The sequence below is a fragment of the Elephas maximus genome, chromosome 5, assembly GCF_024166365.1.
Source record: "Elephas maximus indicus isolate mEleMax1 chromosome 5, mEleMax1 primary haplotype, whole genome shotgun sequence".
Lineage (NCBI taxonomy): Eukaryota > Metazoa > Chordata > Mammalia > Proboscidea > Elephantidae > Elephas > Elephas maximus.
In genome coordinates this window covers 137222879-137245405 of record NC_064823.1, presented here as the reverse complement: position 1 = coordinate 137245405, position 22527 = coordinate 137222879, and the positions used below count along the sequence as shown (strand labels likewise).

The following is a 22527-nucleotide window of genomic DNA, read 5'->3' as shown; positions in this document are numbered from 1 at the left end:
AGCTTCCAGCATTACAGCAAAACACAAAACACCACAGCACCACAAACTGACAGAAGAGTGGTGGCAGTCCTTCCAACAGAACAATACTGCATGGTTTAAAGTCAGGAAAGGTGTGTGTCAGGTTGTATCCTTTCACCACATTTATTCAATCTGTATGCTGAGAAAATAATCTAAGAAGCTGGACTATATAAAGAAGGACACAGCATCAGGATTGCAGGAAGCCTCGTTAACAGCCGCGTTATGCAAATGGCACAACCTTGCTTGCTGAAAGTGAAGAGGATCTGAAGTACTTACTGATGAAGATCAAAGACTACAGCCTCGGGTATGGATTACACTTTAACATAAAGAAAACAAAAATCCTCACAACTGGACCAATAAGCAACATCATGATAAATGGAGAAAAGATTCAAGCTGTCAAGTATTTCATTGTCCTTGGATTCACAATCAACACCCATGGAAGCAGCAGTCAAGAAACCGAACAACGTATTGAATTGAGCAAATCTGCTGTAAAAGACCTCTTAAAAGCATTAAAAAACAAAGATGTCACTTTAAGGACTAAGGTGTGCCTGGCCCAAGCCGTGGTATTTTCAATTGCCTCGCATGCGAAAGTTGGACAATGACTAAGGAAGACCAAAGAAGAATTGATGCCTTTGAATTATGGTGTTAGCGAAGAATATTGAATATACCGTGGACTGCAAGAAGAACGAATAAATCTGTCTTAGAAGAAGTACAGCCAGAATGCTCCTTAAAAGCGAGGATGGTGAGACTTCGTCTCATGTACTTTGGATATGTTATCAGGAGGGACCAGTCCCTGGAGAAGGACATCATACTTGATAAGGTAGAAGGTCAACAAAAAAAGAGGACAACCCTTAAGGAGATGGATTGGGCTTAAGCATACCAACGATTGTGAGGACAGTGCAGGACCAGGCAGTGTTTCGTTCTGTTGTACAGAAGGTTGTTATGAGTCAGAATCAACTCGATGGCACGTAAACAACAGACCTACGCTATCCAATACAGGAGCCATCAGTATTTTAGCTAGTGAGAATTCGTACCATGTCTAGTCCACATGGAGATACGGTGTAAGTGTAAAATATACACTGGATTTCAGAGACTTAGTATAAAAAAATAATGTAAGATAGCTCCTTAATAACTTTAACATTGATTACATGTTGAAATCATAATTTGGATATATCAAGTTAAATTCAATACATTATTAAAATTAATTTCACCTGTTTTTTTTTAATGTGGCTACTGAGAAAGAACAGTTGCCATTGAGTTGATTCTAACTCATATCAGCCCCATTCGTTTCAGAGTAAAACTGGGCTCCATAGGGTTTTCATGGCTGTGACTTTTCAGAAGCAGATTGCCATGCCTTTCTTCTGAGGCACCTCTGGGTAAGTTTGAACCACCAACCTTTTGATTAGTAGTTGAGCCCGTACCCATTTGCATCACCCAAGGAAAATCACATATGTGACTCATATTTCTATTGGACAGTGCTGGACTCAGTTAGAGGTTGGCAAACTTCTGTAATAAAGCGCCAGAGCGTAAATACTTTTGGTTTTGTGGGTCATATGGTGTCTGCGGCAACTACTCTGCTGTGGTAGTGCAAAAGCAGCCATAAGACCAAAAAAACCAAACCGGTTGCCATCAAACTGATTCCAACTCATAGCAACCCTATAGGACAGAGTAGAACTGCCTCATAGGGTTTCCAAGGATGTAGTCTTTATGGAAACACACTGCCAGATCTTTCTCCTGCAGAGTGCCTGATGGGTTCAAACTGCTGACCTTTTGGTTAGCAGCTGAGCACTTAACTACTGCACCACCAGGGCTCCTTAAAGCAGCCATAGACACTGCATAAATAAATGACCACGAATACATTCCAATACAACTTTGCTTATAAAAACAGGAGGCTAGCTGGATTTGGCTCATGATCTATAGCTTGCCAACCACTCTTCTAGATAATTACGCTTTTGTTCTCAACGGAATATTGATGAACACAAAGTGACAGAAGAGCTTCCTTTTAAGGAATTGTTCTAGAGGAGAAGTGGAATGAATAGCCCAGTTAGGCATGGTTTCACATACACGTATGTGATGGGGCTTGGCTTGTTATTTTTCTAAGGTTCCCTGGTGGCGGTGTTGACACCTTGCTATTCTTTCTTTCAAAAAAAGACCTATGTAGGATGAGAATTTAGAGATAGGCAGGACAAAGAGATACATTTTTGTGGACTGGGATGGATTATTCAAAAAGTGGAATAAGCAAGGATGAAAGTTCATGTACAAGAAAAGAGCAACTTCAAGGAGGAGGGCAATGTTTTCTTAATGCAATGAAAAGAGGGCCTTGAAATGGCAGCATGTGGTTGGTTGGAGAATGGTCTAGCCCATTGCCATCGAGTCGATTCCAACTCATAGTGACGTCATAGGACAGAGTAGAACTGTCCCACGGGGTTTCCAAGGCTGTAGTCTTTACAGAAGCAGACTGCCACATCTTTCTCCAGAAGAGCAACTGGTAGGTTCAAACCACTGACCTTTCAGTTAGTAGCCACATGCTTAACCAGCATGCCACCAGGGTTCCTTGAGAATGATCTAAATACCTCAAAAAAGGCATTACAGTCTGCAGTCTTATGGGCACCTATGCACTGTAGGAAGCTGGCATCTTGAGGATTGGAGCAGGCCCAATGGGCAGCTGCTACACTACAAATTATAGCTACCTCTGTTATGTACAAAACCAACACTGATTAGCAACACATCATCGTCTAAATATTGATTAAGCTGAAGCTGATTTCCTGGCTCAAGTCATGTGTGTGGTTATGAGCTGTTCCCTGCCAGGAAAATAAGGCAATTACCTTGAAGAGTTTCAGCCATGGGCGTGACACGTGTCCAGCCTTCATAGGCATTTGCACAGGCCAAGGTGCATTAACTCAAGCTAAAACTCACCCCAACGTTCCTTTGTTTAACAATAACAAGGTCAGAGTCTATGTTTTACTCACTGTTGTATCTCTAGTTTCTAAGATAGGCTTTCGCACATAGTAGGTTTTTAGTAAATGTTCCTTGCTGAAATAAAGTACTGGGTATGGGCATTTCTGCCAGGTGCCTAGGTGGTCCCCCCGCCCCCATTACTGCTCCACAGCCTTGGGGGAACCTGCATGTAAACCACTGGACTTGGCCTAATCTTGAGGTCCATCACCCTTTCCTTCCATTCAAAAGTTCTCTCGGGAGGGCTCACCACTTCTCCATTCCATCCAGCCTCATGAACTCCTTCTGAAGAGTCCCTATCCTTGAGCACCTCGTTCAGGCCCTGGAGGTTAGAGCTGACCTGGGAGACTGTGAAGCCAGGGAAGGTGTCACCCTGGCTCCCACCTTCCCCATTTGGGGTGGACTTCTCCCAGCACTCAAGTCTCTCCAGATCTTTTAGACAACATACCTCCCCTACATTTTGGAATGTTTCCATTTCTCCACACCCAGAATACAATTGTCTCCAACCCCTGCAGGACTCCTATTCACCTGGCCAGTTCATCCATGCTAATGTGATAATGAAAAAACACAGCAGTGATGCCACGTATCTGCATTTCTATGCCAACTTTGTGGAGATAATACCTTAAAAGCACTGCAGCAGGCCAGGAAGCAAGACTTTGGGGATGTTGGTGGCATTTCTCTGCCCCTCAAAGTATGCCATTTTGGCAGCCACATAGATGCAAGCCACTGTGGGAGGTACTGACTGGCTTTGCACACAACAGAGCCCGGCTCTGAAAGATGCCTGGGCCCTCAAACATCTGCTCATACAAAAAGTTGGCCTGAATCACCACTACCCCACTACATATGTTATAGAAATAGAGCTGGTTCAGTGGTGGAATCCTCCCTTCCCATGTGGGACACTCGGGTTCTATTCCTGGTCAATGTATCTCATGCGCACCACCACCCATCTGTCAGCGGAGGCTTGTGTGTTGCTATGATGCTGAACAGGTTTCAGCAGAGTTTCCAGACTAAGACAGACTAGGAAGAAAGGCCAGGCAATCTACATCCAAAACCCAACCAATGAAAACCCTGTGGGCCACAACAGTCCAATCCACAACCGATCCTGGTGCAAGACCAGGCAGAGTTGCATCAGGGCCTACTCAACGGCAGCTCACAACAAGAAGACCTAGTCAAAGTCACATTGTACGTATGTTACACACAGTCACAAAACAGATTCCTTTCTCTTTGTGTAATTATGTATGTACTGTAATTGTCTATGTACTATAATTGTGTATGTGCTATGATTGTGTATTGTAATCGTGTATGTACTGTAATTGTCTATGTACTATCATTGTGTATGTACTGTAACTGTGTACTGTAATTGTGTATGTACTGTAATTTAAAACAAACAAAAAAATGAAATCGGCAGTTAATCTGTGTTCGTGATAGAAAATCCTAAATGAGAGCACTAAATGCACTAACTACAGCCTGGGAATCAAGAAACAGATTTATGAATCTTCTAGATGGAAAAAAAAAACTATCAATACCGACCGAACTTCTTTTAGGATGACTGCGTTTGATTCCTTTAACCAAAATCAATACGAAGAAACTATTCAAATAACCCTCCCTTGTTCCAAAGTCTTATCAGTATGAGGAGGGCTCAGAAACCTTGGCTCTTTGCTGTACATGGTCCACTTGTTATTTAAAGAAAGAACAGAGAGATCGACAAATCTAAAAATCATGTTTTGCTTTGGGAAGTTCATTTACGCCTACACGTGTATGTGGCTGTGTCTGATTCCAGCTCAAGGTGACCCCATGTGTTACAGAGCAGAGCTGCTCCATAGGGTTTTCCTGGCTGTAAGCTTCACAGAAGTGGACTGCCAGGCTTTTCTTCTGTGGCATCGCTGGGTGGGTTTGAACTGCCAACCTTTAGGTTAATAGACGAGCGCAAACCGTTTGTGCTCCCCATGGACCTTTTATCTGGTACAAAAGCGATAACTGAGTGTCTGTTGTTCTCATTCCTGCCACTTCCACTCCATCCAAAAAAAAAAAAAACCAAAACCATTGCTATAGAGTCGATTTCGACTCACAGTGACCCTACAGGGCAGAGTAGAACTGCCCAATAGAGTTTCCAAGAAGCAGCTGGTAGATTCGAACCGCCGACCCTTTGGTTAGCAGCCAAGCTCTTAAGCACTGCAATCACCTAAAAAAACTTTGGCTCATTCATGCTGTCTCTCCAAACTGGCTGGGTTGAACTTTCCCTAAGTCAAAAAGGTAACTGCGTTGGTTTAAAAGGCCTACGTTTCCTATTTCTTCTGACGAAATATAAACAAAATTCTGTTTATGTCAACAAAACATGCAATTAAGCCGAATGGGCAATGATGTCAATATGGATTTCAAAATCAAGATGTGGCTTGCGAACACCTTTCAGTGAACCAGCATGCATTCTCCAACCTGAGCACTGGCTAGAGAAACACGATGACGGTAACAATTAAGACTCCCAGTTGTGCAACGAGAGTCACATAACCATGTGTGTATACATTTCTGTATGGGAAAGTAACTTGAGCTGTAAACTTTCACTTAAAGCACAATTGAAAAAGAAAAAAAGAGTCCCAGTTGTGCAGGACGTCTTCCCTTCGATACTATTTATTATGCTGTTTCTTTCTAACTCAAATCATATTAGGATAACCAAGGTGAAGTTCAGGACCTACTGTATGCCAGGTGTTGAGACAGATGCTGTAAGTAGTATTTCATCTCACTTCACCTCATCTTCACAACAGATCTGGGAGATGGAAGGGTTCCAGTTTTACAGAGGAGGAAATGGAATGGATTCAGAGAGGGTAAGTAATTTGCCCAAGGTCAACCAGCTACTAAAAAAGGAGAACCAAAATTAAAACACGCAGCATCAAGCTCCAAAGTCAGAAATGGAGTGCCTCTTGCCTTCCACAAACACGCAAAATGGTCACCACTTTTTTGGCTGTTGTTGTTGTGTGCCACGGGGTGTTTTGAAGACTCATAGCGAACCTATAGGACAGAGTAGAACTCCCTCGTAGGGTTTCCAAGGCTGTAATCTTTACAGAAGTGGACTGCCACATCTTATGCCTGAAGAGTGGCTGGTGGGTTCAAACCACTGAACTTTCGGTTAGCAGCCAAGTGTCTTAACTACTGCACCACCAGGGCTCCCACTTTCTGGCTAGATCTTTCAATATCTGTGATCCTTCTTTAAAGGAACTCATTTCCTTTCCTCTATACTTGTCATCGCTTTCTGGCTAAAGGTGAGGGAATCTCAGGACTTCCCTCACTTTCATCTTGAATACTCCACCATGCCAGCATGCCTCGGTTTTGGGGAGAATAGGAGGACGTTCACCGCACTGAGCCAACCTTCCAGTGCTGTTAAGCTCTTCTTCAGGTGAGGATGGGAGACAAGTAGGGGCCACCAAAGCTGTATCTCCTCAGCAATTCCCCACATGCTGCACAGCCCTCCTGCCCCTCACTTCCTTTCTCAAGGGAATGCAACAAGCCAATAAACAGGGTAAATGAATTCACTTTCGGCCATTTATGGTCTACCCATGTGTATGCATCTTCTCAGTGAATTGCCTGGGTTCTTTATTTCTTCCTCCCTACTTTCCCTCTGGCCGCTTCCTTTGAGCCATTCCGTGGCTCCTACACATTCACCAACAAGCAGCCAGATGAAATAGAAGGCAAAAGGCAACCCATCTCTTCAGAGATTTCAAAAACATTGGTCAAGGCAGATGCAGAAGCTATTGGTTGATGTGAACTTTGGGGATTATCTCTGTATTTCAAATACCCATAAGCATTCTTCCACCAGCCTGGATAATTGATGGTCCCTATGCTTTCTTTTTTTTTTTTAAGCTTTCTTTTGAGGAGTCCTGGTGCACAGTGGTTAAGCCCTCGGCTGCTAACCAAAAGGCTGGGGTTCAAATCCACCAGCCGCTCTGTGGGAGAAAGATGTGGCAGTCTGCTCTCATAAAGATTACAGCTTTGGAAATTCTATGGGGCGGTTCCATCTGTCCTACAGGGTCACTATGAGTCAGAACTGACTGGACAGCAGTGCATTATGCCTTCTTTTGATCATCGTAAATCCTGTGTTAGTCCATAGTAAGGGCTTAAGGGGTATCTTAGATGGATAACCAATGGTTTGTGACCACTCACAGAGAATTCTGGACAAATTCTATCACAGCCATAGGTTGCTAATTGTCCCTACATACATCTGTGCTGGTAATGTCCTCTCGTTTCTTTGTCCTCTTTTCCTAACAAGTGAAAATGTTCACTCTGAATATTTCAGCTCTACAGCTGACATCAATTTTGGCCATTTTGAGATCTATTTTCTCATTTAAAAAAAAAGGTATACATTTGAGACCACAGCTGGGAATGGACACGATTGCCTTCTAGAAGTGCCTTTGTTACAGATGGGGCTGGGGCAGCTTCAGGCTGGTTCTGGCCAAGTTTGAGGAAGATAAGAGTTAACGGTGTAAAAATATGGCAAGGGGTCTGTTGGGCAGGGCAAGACTGCTCAGCACCAGTGACCTCAGTAGAAGAGGTTTCCTTTCCCTTTGCTTTCAAGGTCCTTACCCTCTTTGAGGAGGCTCTATGCATCTTGACCTTTGGTGACTTCAGAATTTTCTGGCAGCTGCTGGAACCAGGGATCATCTTTTCAGAAATCTGCTTGGCGTCATTCCGTGACTTATCTTTCAGGCCTCATCACAATTATTCATGCTTTGGCAGTATCCTAGCTACAGTCACAGTATTCTTCTTGGGCTGATACTGAAGGTTACTCTGTCCCAGCCGGTGGAAAATGAAGGTATCCATCTCCTCAGGACCCTGGCTCCAAGGGTTTATGCTCCCCTTGAGAGCAGGAGTTTAAAGACATCTGTTCAGAAAACCACTCTACCTCTAGTCCTTGTGAACAGGCAAAGTGGGGATAACATAAAACAGTAAATAGTCCCCAAATCGTGGAGAATTTGGCTTTGGAATGCATTTCAAGCCAGACTCGCTGTACACTTAGACACATATTCATACAAACTCAAATGCTAAGCCCCACAAGCTATCTCTGGACTACGAGCCTATATAAAGACCCAACCCTTTACCTCTCCATCATGAGTGGCAAAATAGTTCTGTTTTTACTCTCTCTCTCTCTGTCTCAATATCCTGCTTCTATTCTGTGGCCCATGCTTCCTGCTTTATGTATTTTAGGTTACTTTAGACATGACCTCACATCCTGGCCAGTTGCACAGTAGCTGCTAATTGCTAGAGCTTTGCTAATGGTCCATACGTTTATGCATGAGGGGAATGGGTTAGAAGCAGCAAAATCCAGAAGGTAAGAAGCTGGCATGGCTAAGAGCTGGGGCCCTGACATAGACAGACTTGGATTTCAACCTTGTAGTAGCTGTGTTTTCTGGAGTGACTTGTTTAACGTCTCTGAGCCTTAGTTTACCTCATCTGAATGGGAATCCTAATAGCTCTGTACCTCATAGCATTATTGATAGGGTTAAAATTGGATAATGCATATCAACTACTTAGCAAAATTCATGTTATTGGTATTACTATTATTCCAAGCTTCCAAATTATGGGGTGGCTTTTTCCCTCTGGGGCCCTGGCAGCAAAGTGGTTAAGCATTTGGCTGCTAACCAAAAGGTTGGCAGTTTGAATCCAGCAGCCGCTCCTTGAAACCCTTCAGGGCAGTTGTACTCTGTCCTATATGGTCACTATGAGGTTTTTTGGGTTTTTTCTCCCTCTAGAGCCCGGTGGCATAGTGGTTAACAGCTCAGCTGCTAACCAAAAGGTCAGCAGTTCAAATCTACCAGTTACTCCTTGTCCTATAGGGTCACTATGAGTCAGAATCGACTCGACAGCAATGGGTTTGGTTTGGTACTGGTTTAGTGTCTATATATTCCCAAGATCCTGCCTAGGCTGCCCACCCCCAGCTCCCTGGCCAATCACTTCCTCCAGGAAGTACTCCTTGATTGGGCACAATGTACACAAATGCAATGCACTTTTTCTCTATTGTTTTTACATTTGTCATGCATTTCATGAAGGTGTTCACATCCTCTCCAACTCTCACACTGAGCTTCTCCAAGGCCAAGAAGGCTTGCCTTTCAGAAGTATCTCAGATGGTACATACTAGATGCACAATGAATACTTCTGACTGCCCAGGAAGAACCATTCCCAGCCCAACCCTGCTCTAGAGTCCACCCCTAGTACAAAATCCCCAGCAAATGGCTAGGCATCAGAACAAAGGGTCTCCCTGGGTTTGCAAACCTTCTCATTCCGTTGCAAAATAGCTTTCTTGTACATCAAAGTACCTCTTTTCCAGTAGCGTATCTGAAGCCCATCTGAGGAAAGCACACATAGGCAGGAAGCACTGACATTTCCCTCTTCATGATATTTCCAAAATCCATCCCTTCCCTCTCTGCCAAGACATTCATCCATGCTCTAGTTATTTTCCACATCACAGCCTTTTCTATACTCATTCTTTTCAGAGCCCTCCTTCCCCACTTCCTATCTCACTCCTCTCTATCCAGAGCACCATTTTTCCCCTCTCCTTGATCTATTCTCTTAAATCCCCCTTGGTCCATACACAACTTTTACACTCACGCCACCATCTGTCTCTTTGTTCACTGCGGTCCACTTAGACCTTCAGGATTTCTTTTGGTTACTCTGATTTCTCAAGAGTGTCAAGAAGCAGTCACTTCTTGCCAGGTCTGGGGGTTTCTACGTGAAACTTTCTGGATCCTCTGTGGGTAACCAGCGCCTTGTGGATGGGGATCACCTGTTTAACCTGAAACCCTGTCATTTGTTATGGCAGTTTTATTCATAAGCCTGTGTGCTATAACCCCGTGGCATAAATATTAAATAATAATATCTCTCAGATAAAAACAAATCACTCATGTTAACTGACAACTTCTTAAGAAAATATGAAGTAAACCTGACCACAAAATTTAGTATTGGGTGATTCTCAAATGCAAGAAAAAAGCATGGATCGTTCAACAGGTAGATGAAAAGGCAGAATTACAATTTGCCTTGTTACACCCTCTTACTTCAAGAGATGAAATACCCGAGGCATAAAGAGCGTTAAAAGAAACTTGGTCTGGGTGGCAAATTTCTTCAGAATCAAAGTCTGATGTCTGCCAGTATCTCCTAAGCAGTTTTTAGCTTCTAAGAGGAAAGACTCCCAATAAATGACAATGCCACATAAATGAAAAGAACTCTGGACAATGACAATGCTCATTTTTTTTTTTTTTAGCATTCTGTGCATTTCCTATTACATCAGTTTCATGATTCAGCATTTTCCATTTCATTTATTTACAGTAATATATGGTGAGATAACCCAAGGTTTCTGCAGGATCCTGGAACATAAGGTAGGCTGTGCAAAGAAGGATGTCACCTTCCGCAAAGGTACTATTGTTTAGGAGAATTCAAAACAGAAGAAAGCAAACCATCAAAGGAATTGCAAAATATTTCCCCACCTTGTTCTGAGGGTCTCAATTACACTCGTCTTTAAAATGAGTAGGTTTTGGAAAAGAGGTTACTACCATTTTCCTTGATGACCAAAAGAGAAACCAAGAAGTGTGCAAATTGTAAACTGGCGTGCCGAAGCCAAACGTGTTCTCTGAAACGGCAATGTAAAAGACGCAGCTAAAGTCACCGCTCCGGCGGCAAGCGTGTTACAAAGAACTAGATTTCTTTCTGGCATCCTCAACTTGGTTGGAGTGACCAAGAAGGAGTTGAAGAGCGCAGGAAATACGAGGCTCATGGCAGGGTGCGTTGGCAGTAAACGGTCCGAGCCGTGAGAACCCGGTGAAAACTAAAAGCAGAAATCGAGCCTGGAGGCTGGCACCGAGAGAAAGCGACGAAGTTGGGCAAGGGAAAGAAAGGAGCTGAGAGAAGACTGGGAGGGAAGCCCGGGAGGGATGGGGAGGGGGCTGAGAGCCGTGCCGGCGGGGCGGGGAGGGAGCGCTGGGTATCTAGGCTCTCCGGTGGAGTAGGAGAGAGGAAGGGGCTGGAGGGGAGCCTGGCCCCAGGCTGAAGCCAATCTGGGAAGCAGAGGAGGGGACACCATTGAGAGCGCAGCGCGGCAAGTCCGGTCCACGCGCCCTTCTCGGCGCTCCGGGTACCCATCCTAGGTGCCGGGAGCGCCAGGGGCGCAGCGGCGAGGAAGAGGGAAAACTAGCAGCTGCTTCCCGCCCGGCGTGGCTGGGGTCCCTGGCCGCCCCCACCCGCATCCCCGGCGCCCCGCGCAGAGGGAAGGACCTGGGCAGGGTCGGCGCTCACCAGGTAGCAGAGCAGGAGCAGCGCGCAGGCAGGGCGACCGCCGAGGCCCTGGGGACCGCGGCCGCTCGGGGGGGCCATAGATGCGGCTTGGGGGGCGACCTCGGGCGGCGGGGGGAGCTGCTGCTGCTGCTGCCGTGGCCACCCGAGCCCCGCGCCGCGCCGCTGCATGGCCAGGCCGCCCGGATCCGGGCCGGAACAGGTCACCTGGTGCAGGGACCGGCCCCCGCCCGAGGCGCCACCTTCCCGCCCGCCCCCGGCCGGGCCGGCCGCCGCGCGCGGGGCCACCTGCCACCGCCGCCGCCGGACCCGCCGCCGCCACTGCCGCTCCCACCGTCACCGCCCCCGCAGCCCCAGCGGAGCGCCGGCTCCTCCCCGCCTCCCAGTCCCGGTTCCCTCCCTCCCTAGCCCCCACCCCCTCCGCCCAGCTCGCCTCCCGGCCGCTCCCTCAGACTCCAGGCTGCCACCCCTCCGGACAGCCGGCGTCCACGCTGGTGGGAATCGACCGGGTCCCACCCCCCCCACCCGGCCGCCGCCCCCTGCCGGGTCCGCTCCTCTCCCGGCGCGCCTCCTTCCCTTTCTTTCCTTCCCTCCTCCGCCCCCTTCCGCGCTCGACCTCGCCGCGGGGCCGGCTCCTCGCCTCCGTTTCCCTTTTTTCCTCTCCCTTCTTCTCCACTCTCCCCTCTCCCTTCCTACCCTCCTCTTTTGTCTACTTTCTCCATGTTCTTTTTCTCCCCAACCTTCTCCCCTCTCCCCTTATCCTCCCACCCGCAGCCTCCCTCTCTCACCCACCCTTTTTGCCTTTCGCACAGCCCAGTTCCCGCCCGTGCAATGGGTTTTTTGTTTTGTTTTTGTTTATTTTTGGCGGGGGTGCTATTCCCGCAGAACTCAGGGCGAGTGGTGCCCCCTGGAGTTATACCACGCAGGAGCCCAGCTGCGAGTTCACCAGGATGGATTTTGACCCCTGGCCACCTCCACCTGGCCACCTGCAGGGGTGGGGTCACCGCCCTGCTGGCACGTTTTCTGCCTTGCCCGCGCCCCACCCTGCCGGCTGGTTTGTGCCACGTTCTCGATGTTTCCCGAGGGTTTTGTGCGGGGCCGCTGTCTCTGCCGCCGCGCTCTTTGTTTTAATTGCCCAGAGTGTTGGAGCCCAGAGCGGGTTTGTATTTGATTTGCATCCCTGTGCTCTAGCTTCCACTTTGGACTGAAAAGAAAATGAATTAATTAGGCCAGTACAATTGCACTCAAGCCCCAAATGAAAGGGGTGAAGACCTTGAAGTGCACAAACAGCTTTTTAAGAAATCCAGGCACATCTCTGGCCTTGGGAACGCAGGTTGGGACTGGCTGCTCGCTGATCCGGGTTCTGCCGCCTGGGCGAGAGGCTCTGGGCGACTGGACCCCCAGCTGTCCGCCAGCTCCTGTCACCCTGGGAAGCGCAGGGCTGTCTAACGACTTGTCAACTGCTGAGCCCTGCCGTTGCAGATCTGAAACAGTTAACCCATTTTAGAAAGTTTGCACAAGCGTCCCTTGGCACTGGTGGATTTGTGCAGATTGGAACTAATAGTAGATTGGGAGGCGGAGAGGACACAGCCTTTTCCCTGTGGAGGTGCCACCAATGGAGGTCAAGTCACAACAGGAGTCGAGTCAGGGAGAGGCAGAATGGGAGGCAAGGTTAGTTAGACTGACTTGGGGATGCCTTGTGCCCAGACATGCCCTCAGCATTTCAGGACAGGTCTGGCCACACCAGGCATGCCTGCTCCTGGGCTGAGTCACCTTACTTTTTTTTAGGTCACCTAACGGCTGTGGCCAATCATCAGGCCCCTGGACCCAGTTCACTCACTGCCAGAAAATACCTTGTGCAGATGGTTCTCACATTTGAATGCCCACCAGCATTACCTAGAGGGCTGGTTAAACACATTGCTGGGCCTCAACCCCAGAATTTCTGATTCGGTGAGTTCTGGCTGAGGCTTGGAGTCCTGAGTGATGCAAATGGTTAAGCACTCGGCCACTAACTAGAAGTTTGGGTGTTGAAATCTACCAAGAGGTGCCTTGGAAGAAAGGCCCGGCAACCTGCTTCCAAAAGGTTACCCCCCCCCAAAAAAAACTCAAACCTGTTGCTGTCAAGTCAGTTTTGACTCAGAGCAACCCTACAGGACAGAGTAGAACTGCCTCATAGGGTTTCCAAGGAGCGGCTAGAAGATTCAAACCGCAGACCTTTTGGTTAGCAGCCAAGCTCCTAACGACTGCACTACCAGGGCTCTTTCCAAAAGGTTATTGTTGTTGTTAGGTGCCATTGAGTAGGTTCTGACTCACTGTGACCCTGTGTACAACAGAACTAAACACTGCCGAATACTTCAGCATCCTCACAAAAGGTTACAGCTATGAAAATCCTATGGAGTGCAGTTACACTCTGAAGCACACAGGGTCACCATGAGTTGGAGTAGACACCAGAACAACTGGTTTGGTTCAGGGCGACACCTAAGAATTTGCCTTCCTAACAGCTTCCTGGAGTCCCTGGGTGGTGTAAACAATTAACACACTCAGCTGCTAACCCAAAGGTGGAAGGTTTGAGTTCACCCAGAGGCACCTAGGAAGAAAGGACTGACGATCTACTTCTGAAAATCCCGCCATTAAAAACCGTATAGAGCACAGTTCTATTCTGACACATATGGGGTCCCCATGCATCTGGGTGGGTTCCATGGCAACTGGTTTACTGGTAATAAATTCCCAGGTGATGCTGATGCTGCTGATCAGAGACCCCACTTCGATAATCGCTGGCTACAGGAAAATGTTCCTCTCTCATCCGGCTGCTTTGACATTAAAGCATTTTGAGGTTTCTTGGTTTGACAGATCTCCCCGCTGCCTCTGTTCCACTTCCACAGAAACAAAGCACTTAAAACAAAATTCTCCTGTGTGATGTGGAAAGCCACTTATTCTACCACGTGTCTGAGGAGACAAAAGATATGGTGGCATTGTCCCAGATAATGTTCACATATTTCCTGTCAGGTCAAAGTAGACTACTTTTTAGTGTATAAACCAAAAAAAAAAACCAAACCCACTGCCGTCGAGTCGATTACAACTCATAGCGACCCTACAGTGTATATGGAAGGAAAATTGTTGGCTAGTTCAGGAGAGTGGGACTTCCAAAGGTGTCACAATAGTTCTGTGGTTTCCACCTGTGTCTCCCTGGGTCTTTCTTTCTCTGGGGTTTATCTCCTCTTCATTGCACACAGGCTCTCAGTTGGTCTGCAGGAATCCAGATGGTTCCCTTTGGTTGTTTGTAATCAGGATTCATGGAATTGGAGTTTCCAAAGTTGTGTGAGATCTACAGGTTTGCGTTTACCAAAGTACAGTCAATACCGAGGTACTCCATAGGCAACTGGGCAATTTTACCTGGTATATCCAAATGCTCATAGGGCATCTGGGTGGCCCAAATGGTTTGCACTCAATTCCTAATCCAAAGATTAATGGCTTGAACCCACCCAGCAATGCCACAGAAGAAAGGCCTGGCAATCTGATTCCTTAAAGATTTAGTCAAGAAAGCACTATGGAGCAGCTCTACTCTGTAACTCATGGAGCCACCATGAATTGGAATTGACTCAAGGGCACAGGCTTTATTTTTTTGTTTTTTTGGTTATCCAATCACTCACTTATCCATTTTCCATTTTGCTCCTACTATATGTGAGACCCACCCCAGGCCCCAAGAATCTAGAGGTGGGTGGGGCCACCTATTTCCAGGAGAGGCAGGTGGATGTGCAGAAAATTGGCCAAACGCAATGTGGCTTGTCCTCTACAAAAGATGTACAGTTTGCTCTGTGGCCCAGGGTAGCGGAAGGCCAGAGGAACAGACGGTCAGGATTTCTTTTCACAGTGGAGTGCAATGTTTTGGTCCAGGAGACAAAATCAGCTTTTGTCCATAAAATGAAGGGTGTGGTCTGATTTCAGAGGAAGGCCCCTTACTCAAAATTATCATTCTTTGCCAATGACCCGTGGGGAAAGGTTTGAAGTTCCGCCATTACAGTTCCATGGTTTGAATTCGGGTTTAGTACTCCATTAAAATGCAAAGGCCCCTGTGGAGACTACATTAATCTGGTGTCACTCTTTATTTCCTTCATCTGAGTTCATTTATCACATCCCCACTAAGAAGACATGAGCGGAGAACGGCTCCACACCTCAGCACTGAAAAGGGCAAAGGCAAGAGTTTTGGTGGAAGATGGTGGATACACTTATCAAAACCCAAGTCAGCAAACCAGTGGGAGGAACATCCAAAGACTTTGAGAGGAAGGGGCTGGAGAAGGAAGGCAGAACCTTCGCTTAACATACCACCTTAGTGGGCACTGCAGGCCAATAGTTCTCAGACTCTGAAATGGTTTGAGATCGGTAAAGCCTCAGGGACCAATGCACTTGACCAGCTATTAACTGGCCAAGTAAAAGCACTTAAAACAAAACAAACAAACAAAAACAAACAATCCCAAAATACACAATCTACTATCAACATTGGAATCCCTATGTGATGCAAATGGTCAACACACTCAGCTGCTAACCAAAAAGATAGGCAGTTGAGTCTATCCAGAGGCACCTTGGAAGAAAGGCTTGACAATCCTCTTCTAGAAAATCAGCCACTGAAAACCCTATGGAGCACAGTTCTAGTCTGACACCCATGGGGTCGCCATGAGTTGGAATCGACTCAACTACAACTGGTTACTGTCAACATCATTTTGTTAAGATGGGGCATATTTACCACCAGACAATTAGAAAGGACCTAACGTCATAATAAAAGAGAATCCTTTAAACTGAATATGCTTTGCTTATGAGAAATCCTCAACTTGTCCTTATTTGTCTCACTTTGCTCTGGGCCAGTGGAAACTGATCTTTGGACTGACACCATTCACACAGGTGCTTGGAAACTACCTTTCTAGACACTAAGGACTTCTAGGGTGACAGAACGTGACTCTAGAAAGAAAACTGACCTCTGGGTAACCAGGTGGCTGGGGCAGAGCATCACACAGGAGAGAGGAAAGGCTCCTTCCACTCACCCCCTCCTATATTGTTGGCCAGGCCCAGGCAAATGTCACCCACTGTAGGGAGTTTTGACCTCAGGATCAAAACTCAATTGCTCCTTTCTCTGTGCCCCCACTGAGCATTGCCTGCAGTCCTACATGGCAATTCCCTTATGCTGTGATTGACTGGTTGACCTGTTCTCCAACTCAGGTAGACTGTAATCTCTTTGAAACCAAGGGCTGCTTCTCTCTCTCTTTTAATTTCTATTTTCAGTAAAAATATGCACAACAAAACAAACACACATTCAACAATTTCTGCATGTACAGGTCAATGCCATTGGTTATGTTCTTCCCATTGTGTCAGCATTCTCACTATCTCTACCCATTTTGTTTTACCACCGTTGAATTTTACTCTCTGCACCCCTTAAAGTTCTTATCCGTGCTTTAGAGTTACTTTTGTCAATTTGATCACATTGTTGTTGTTAGGTGTCATCGAGTTGGTTCCGACTCATAGCGACCCCATGCACAACAGAACAAAACACTGCCCGGTCCTGAGCCATCCTTATAATCATTGTTATGCTTGAGCTCATTGCTGCAGCCACTGTGTCAATCTACCTTGTTGAGGGTCTTCCTCTTTTCTGTTGACCCTGTACTCTGCCAAGCATGATGTCCTTCTCCAGGGACTGACACCTCCTGACACCATGTCCAAAGTATGTAAGACACAGTCTCACCATCCTTGCTTCTAAGGAGCATTCTGGCTGTACTTCTTCCAAGACAGATTTGTTCGTTCTTTGGCAGTCTATGGTATATTCAACATTCTTTGCCACCACCACAATTCAAAGGCATCAATTCTTCTTCGGTCTTCCTTATTCATTGTCCAGCTTTCACATGCATATGATGCGATTGGAAATACCATGGTTTGGGTCAGGCGCACCTTAGTCTTCAAGGTGACATCTTTGCTCTTCAACACTTTAAAGAGGTCCTTTGCAGCAGATTTACCCAATGCAATGTGTCTTTTGATTTCTTGACTGCTGCTTCCATGCCTGTTGATTGTGGATGGATCCAAGTAAAATGAAATCCTTGATAACTTCAATCTTTTCTCCGTTTATCATGATGTTGCTCATTGGTCCAGTTGTGAGGATTTTTGTTTTCTTTATGTTGAGGTGCAATCCATACTGAAGGCTGTGGTCTTTGATCTTCATTAGTAAGTGCTTCAAGTCCTCTTCCCTTTCAGCAAGCAAGGTTGTTTCATCCTCATAATGCAGGTTGTTAATGAGTCTTCCTCCAATCCTGATGCCCATTCTTCATATAGTCCAGCTTCTCGGATTATTTGCTCAGCATACAGATTGAACAGGTATGGTGAAAAGATACAACACTGACACACACCTTTCCTGACTTTAAACCAATCAGTATCCCCTTGTTCTGTCCCAAAAACTGCCTCTTGATCTATGTAAAGGTTCCTCATGAGCACAATTAAGTGTTCTGGAATTCCCATTCTTTGCAATGTTATCCATAATTTGACATGATCCACACAGTTGAATGCCTTTGCATCGTCAATAAAACACAGGTAAACACCCTTCTGGTATTCTCTGCTTTCAGCCAGGATCCATCTGACATCAGCACTGATATCCCTGGTTCCACGTCCTCTTCTGAAACCGGCCTGAATTTCTGGCAGTTCCCTGTCAATATGCTGCTGCAGCCGTTTTTGAGTGATCTTCAGCAGAATTTTGCTTGCATATGATATTAATGATATTGTTCTATAATTTCCACATTCGGTTGGATCACCTTTCTTGGGAATAGGCATAAATATGGATCGATTCCAGTCAGTTGGCCAGGAAGCTGTCTTCCATATTTCTTGGCATAGACGAGTGAGCACCTCCAGCACTGCATCTGTTTGTTGAAACATCTCAATTGATATTCCATCAATTCCTGGAGCCTTGTTTTTTGCCAATGCCTTCAGAGCAGCTTGGACTTCTTCCCTCAGTACTATCGGTTCCTGATCATATGCCACCTCTTGAAATGCCACCTCTTAAAGTTCTCATCTGTGCTTTAGAGTTACTCTCATCAATTTGATCGCATACAATTATTTAAAAATGTACAATGTGCAAGGCTGACATTCTTTATTAATTGAGCTAAACTGTTTTTTTACTTTAAAGATGACTTCATGGGATAGTTTTGGTTCAAGGTTTAAAGGTTATCTCAGGACAATAGATTCTGGGGTTCCCCCAGACCAGTCTCTCAATGGATACAGTAAATCTGGCTTCCATAAGAATTTGACTTTCTGTTCCACATTTTTCCTCCTTTCCTCCAGGATCCGTCTATTGGGTCCTGATCAAAACCTTCAGTAATAGCAACAGGACACAAGGGTTGTTTCTTGATCGTCTCTGTGTACTCTCCCCGCTCCGCATCTTGTACATAGAATGTTCTTGGTTGTGTTCACTGATTTAAATTGAATCTCTCATCTTCCTCTTTTATTTTGTCTTTCTTTCTCTCCCTCTTTCCTTCATTCCCTCTTTTCCTCCCTCCATCCCTCCCTTCTTTTGTTCATTTGTTTTTTGTTCAGTATTGTCTCCCAGTCTTCCTCCTATCACACCAGTTGTCTTCATGGAGTCAACGCCAACTTCAACTCTTCTCTGACTCCAAGTCAGAGAAGAATTGTGTTCCATAGGGTTTTCAGTGGCTGATTTTTCAGGAGTAGATTGCCAGGGCTTTCTTCCAAGGTCCCCCTGGATGGACTCAAACTTCCAACCTTTTGGTTAGCAGTGGAACGCATTAAGCATCTGCATCACCCAGGGACTCCTTCTTTCTATTAGAACATAACTATCTGCACACTCAGGAGTCCTGAAGCCTTCTCCCCTTTCCCATCCCTCCACTTCCTTTCTGCAATTTCAGGTATTCAGAATGAAGACATGTGAACTGTTACACTTGCCTTTTACATTAAAATAGAAGAAAACAAAAATAGGAGAAAAGATTGCCATCAAGCCACACACTCTCCATCCCAAAGGAAAATCAAGGCTTTTTTTTTTTTTCCCTGCCATCGATGACTTTTGGGATCTAGCTAAATCCTACAGGCTATTTTTCATGTTCGATATTTCTATCTTTCTTTTGACCCCCACCCCCAGACATTACCTTTGTAAATCCATTTCCTGTCTTTGTTCCCTAGTTTCATATCTTCCATATTTACCAGTGACCTCCTCTTTCTTCCTTCCACGAAACATTACACCAGAGGCCAGTCAGTCTCATATCCTCGTCCCCAAACCCTGTTTCATGAGCCTTAAGTCTCTGACCCTGAGGGCTCCTCTGGGCCACAGAGCCCTGGCTTGGAGAAGTTGTAGTAAAAGAGGTCACAGAAGTCCTTGTGTCACCTGAGAGCCTTTCCGTGTATTTTTATGGGTATGCTGCAGGTCCCCACATCACTCGGTCTGTAGCTCCGGCAGGCTCCGAAATGAGCTATTTCTGGGCTTGTCAGATGAAATGCTATTGCTCCTAGTTATTTTTGGCTCTTTGCCCTTCTGAATAGGTGCATATTCAGCTCAATTCTCCCCCCACCCTGAGCTGGGGAAAAGCAGGCAGCTTTCCCTAGTCAAGCTTTCCGTGTGTCAGGAGCACTTATTTCCTTAAGCTGTGGCTAGCATAACCTCCCTGGGCTGCATGAGGGCTGCTGGTGGAATACCCAGGTGGGCACAAGGAAATCTATTCTCTGACCCCCTTGGACCACTGATAAAGAGCTTCCTGAGCTGAACATCCCCAGGCAGGTGTAGCTAGATATCCAGAGCCTCCTCACTCATACATAGGTCTTCATCTCTCCCTGCTGGGCATGGTTACAGAAACTTCTTCCATCCTTAGGGGACTTCAGATGGGAGGGAGGTGTTTCAGGCTCAGTGAGCACAGAAATATCTGTATTGTGAGGGTCCAAGGAAGGAAGATGCCTGGGAGGCAGAAGGCCAAGGGCATGTGTCTGTAGGTGTAAAGGTATCTTTGGATGAGTGTATTGAGACGAGTGTGTGTGTGAGAAAGAAGTGGAGTGGAGGAAAGATGGGTGTGAATGTGCAGACCCACTGGAGACCAAGGGTGAGAGGAGAGAGTGCCTGGGCACCGAGGGAGAGGATGTCAGTGTAAATAATTCAAAAGAGAGTGAGCGAGTGCCCATGAGAGCCTGGGGAACAATAGGTCCTGCCTGCAAGTCCTGACAATGTTTTATAACTCCGTCCTGCAGCTGAAATCATAATACTTGGGCAGGCACTGACATAGGCTTAAGGCTTTTAGTTGATTCAGTAACATACAATATCAAACAAAATAAGACATCACGATCAGCTGGGACACTCACAGTCCATGTAAAATCAAGAAAAGCATAGGGGAGGAGCAGCTACACCAGGGTACTCTTTTTTTTTTTTTTTTTTAATTCTTATTGTGCTTTAAGTGAAAGTTTACAAATCAAGTCAGTCTCTCATACAAAAATTTATATGCACCTTATTATATACTCCCAGTTGCTCTCCCCCAATGAGATAGCACACTCCTTCTTTCCACCCTCATTTTTATGTCCGTTTGGCCAGCTGCTGTCCCCCTCTGCCTTTTCATCTCCCATCCAGACAGGAGCTGCTGACATAGTCTCATGTGTCTACTTGATCCAAGAAGCTCACTCTTCACCTGTATCATTTTCTATCCCATTGTCCAGTCCAATCCCTGTCTGAAGAGCTGACTTTGGGAATAGCTCCTGTCTTGGGCTAACAGAAGGTCTGGGGACCATAACCTCTGGGGTCCTAGTCTCAGTCAGACCATTAAGTCTGGTCTTTTTACGAGAATTTGGGGTCTGCATCCCACTGCTTTCCTGCTCTCTCAGGGGCTCCCTGTTGTGTTCTACTCCAGGGTACTTTTAATAGCTAATTATCTCTTTTACTGGGAGATTTCTTTTTTTAAAGTTCTTATCAAGTACTATTGTTGTCATTGTTAGTTGCAGTCGAGTTGATTCCAAACTCATAGTGGCACCATGTGTGCAAAGTGGAACTGTTCCATAGAGTTTTTAAGGCTGTGACCTTTCAGAAGCAGATCGCCAGGCCTGTCTCCCGAGGTGCCACTGGGTGGCTTCGAACCGCCAACCTTTTGGCTAGTAGTCAAGCACTTAACCATTTGTGCCACCCAGGGACTCCTTGTCAAGTATTACTTGACACATTAACTTATTAAATCCTCATGATGACCCTGAAAGGTGGGCACTAACCATCATCAACCTCATTTTACAGATGAAGAAACTGAGGCATACACCAATGTTCACTGCAGCACTATGCACAATAGCTAAAAGGTGGGGACAGCCTAAACGTTCATCAAGAGACAAATGGGTAATAAAATGTGGTGCATACACACAATGGAATATTACTTAGCAACTAAAATGAAGTCCTGATACATGCTACAACATGGATGAACCTTGAAAACGTTATGCTGAGTGAAATAAGTCAGCAACAAAAGAACAAATGTTGCATGAACCCACTTATATGAAATATCTAGAATAGGCAATGTATAGAGACCAAAGTTTATTAGTGGTTACTAGGGGTGGGCTGGAGGGAGGAGGAAAGGAGGGCTCAGTGCTTAGGGAACAATGAACTTCTGTTAAGAGTGATGAAAAAATTTGAGAATGGATAAGAGTGATGGCTGAACAACATGATGGACATAAGTTAATGTCACTGAATTGTACACGTTGAAATGGCAAGTGTTTTGTTGCATATATGACAATAATTTTTTAAAAAAAGAAACTGAGGTATATGAAAGATTCCAGGTCCACAGGCAGGAGGTCACAGAGCCTGTTTGGACTCAGTTTTATCCAAGAACTAGTGCTCAGAGCACTCCTCTAACCCCTGCCGTGGAAGGGAGTGGCAGAAGGCATAGGTGTGCAGTGTGTCTGGGAGTCACACCTGGGTTTAGACTTAGCTCTGCCAGCGCCTTCCTGGAAGCTTGAGAACACACACAGGTTGTTGTGTCAGACACACCCAGCCAGGGCCCGTCCCACTTTCTGGTTATATTACCTTGGGTGAGTCACAAATCCTTTTTGAGCATCAGTCTCCACATCTGTAAAAAAAGTGGGGATAAAGTCACACACTGATCTGTCCATTTACATGGCTGTGAAGACCAGGTAAGGTTAACGCAGGTGAAAATACAGGCAAATTATCAAGCCCTAGAAAAGAGTAAAACATCGTTTGTGTCTTGTTCATACTTGCTGTCATGGATTGAATTATGTCCCCCCAAAAATACGTGTATCAACTTGATTAGGCCATGATTCTCAGTATCGTGTGGTTGT

General features: G+C 45.9%; 1 protein-coding gene across 2 annotated transcripts in view; it reads right to left on the bottom strand.

Moving 5' to 3' along the window:
• The window catches only part of SEL1L3 (SEL1L family member 3), a 234388-nt gene that overhangs the window by 132478 nt on the left and 79383 nt on the right, over nt 1-22527 (bottom strand). Inside the window, exon 1 of one of the 2 annotated variants that reach the window (XM_049886394.1) lies at nt 11245-11452. The exons of the other annotated variant lie outside the window; for it this stretch is intronic. Coding sequence (XP_049742351.1) covers nt 11245-11412 — 168 coding nt within the window. The 5' untranslated portion in view covers nt 11413-11452. Of the gene's footprint in view, nt 1-11244; nt 11453-22527 lie in introns of those variants that run through there. 2 annotated transcript variants of the gene reach the window in all.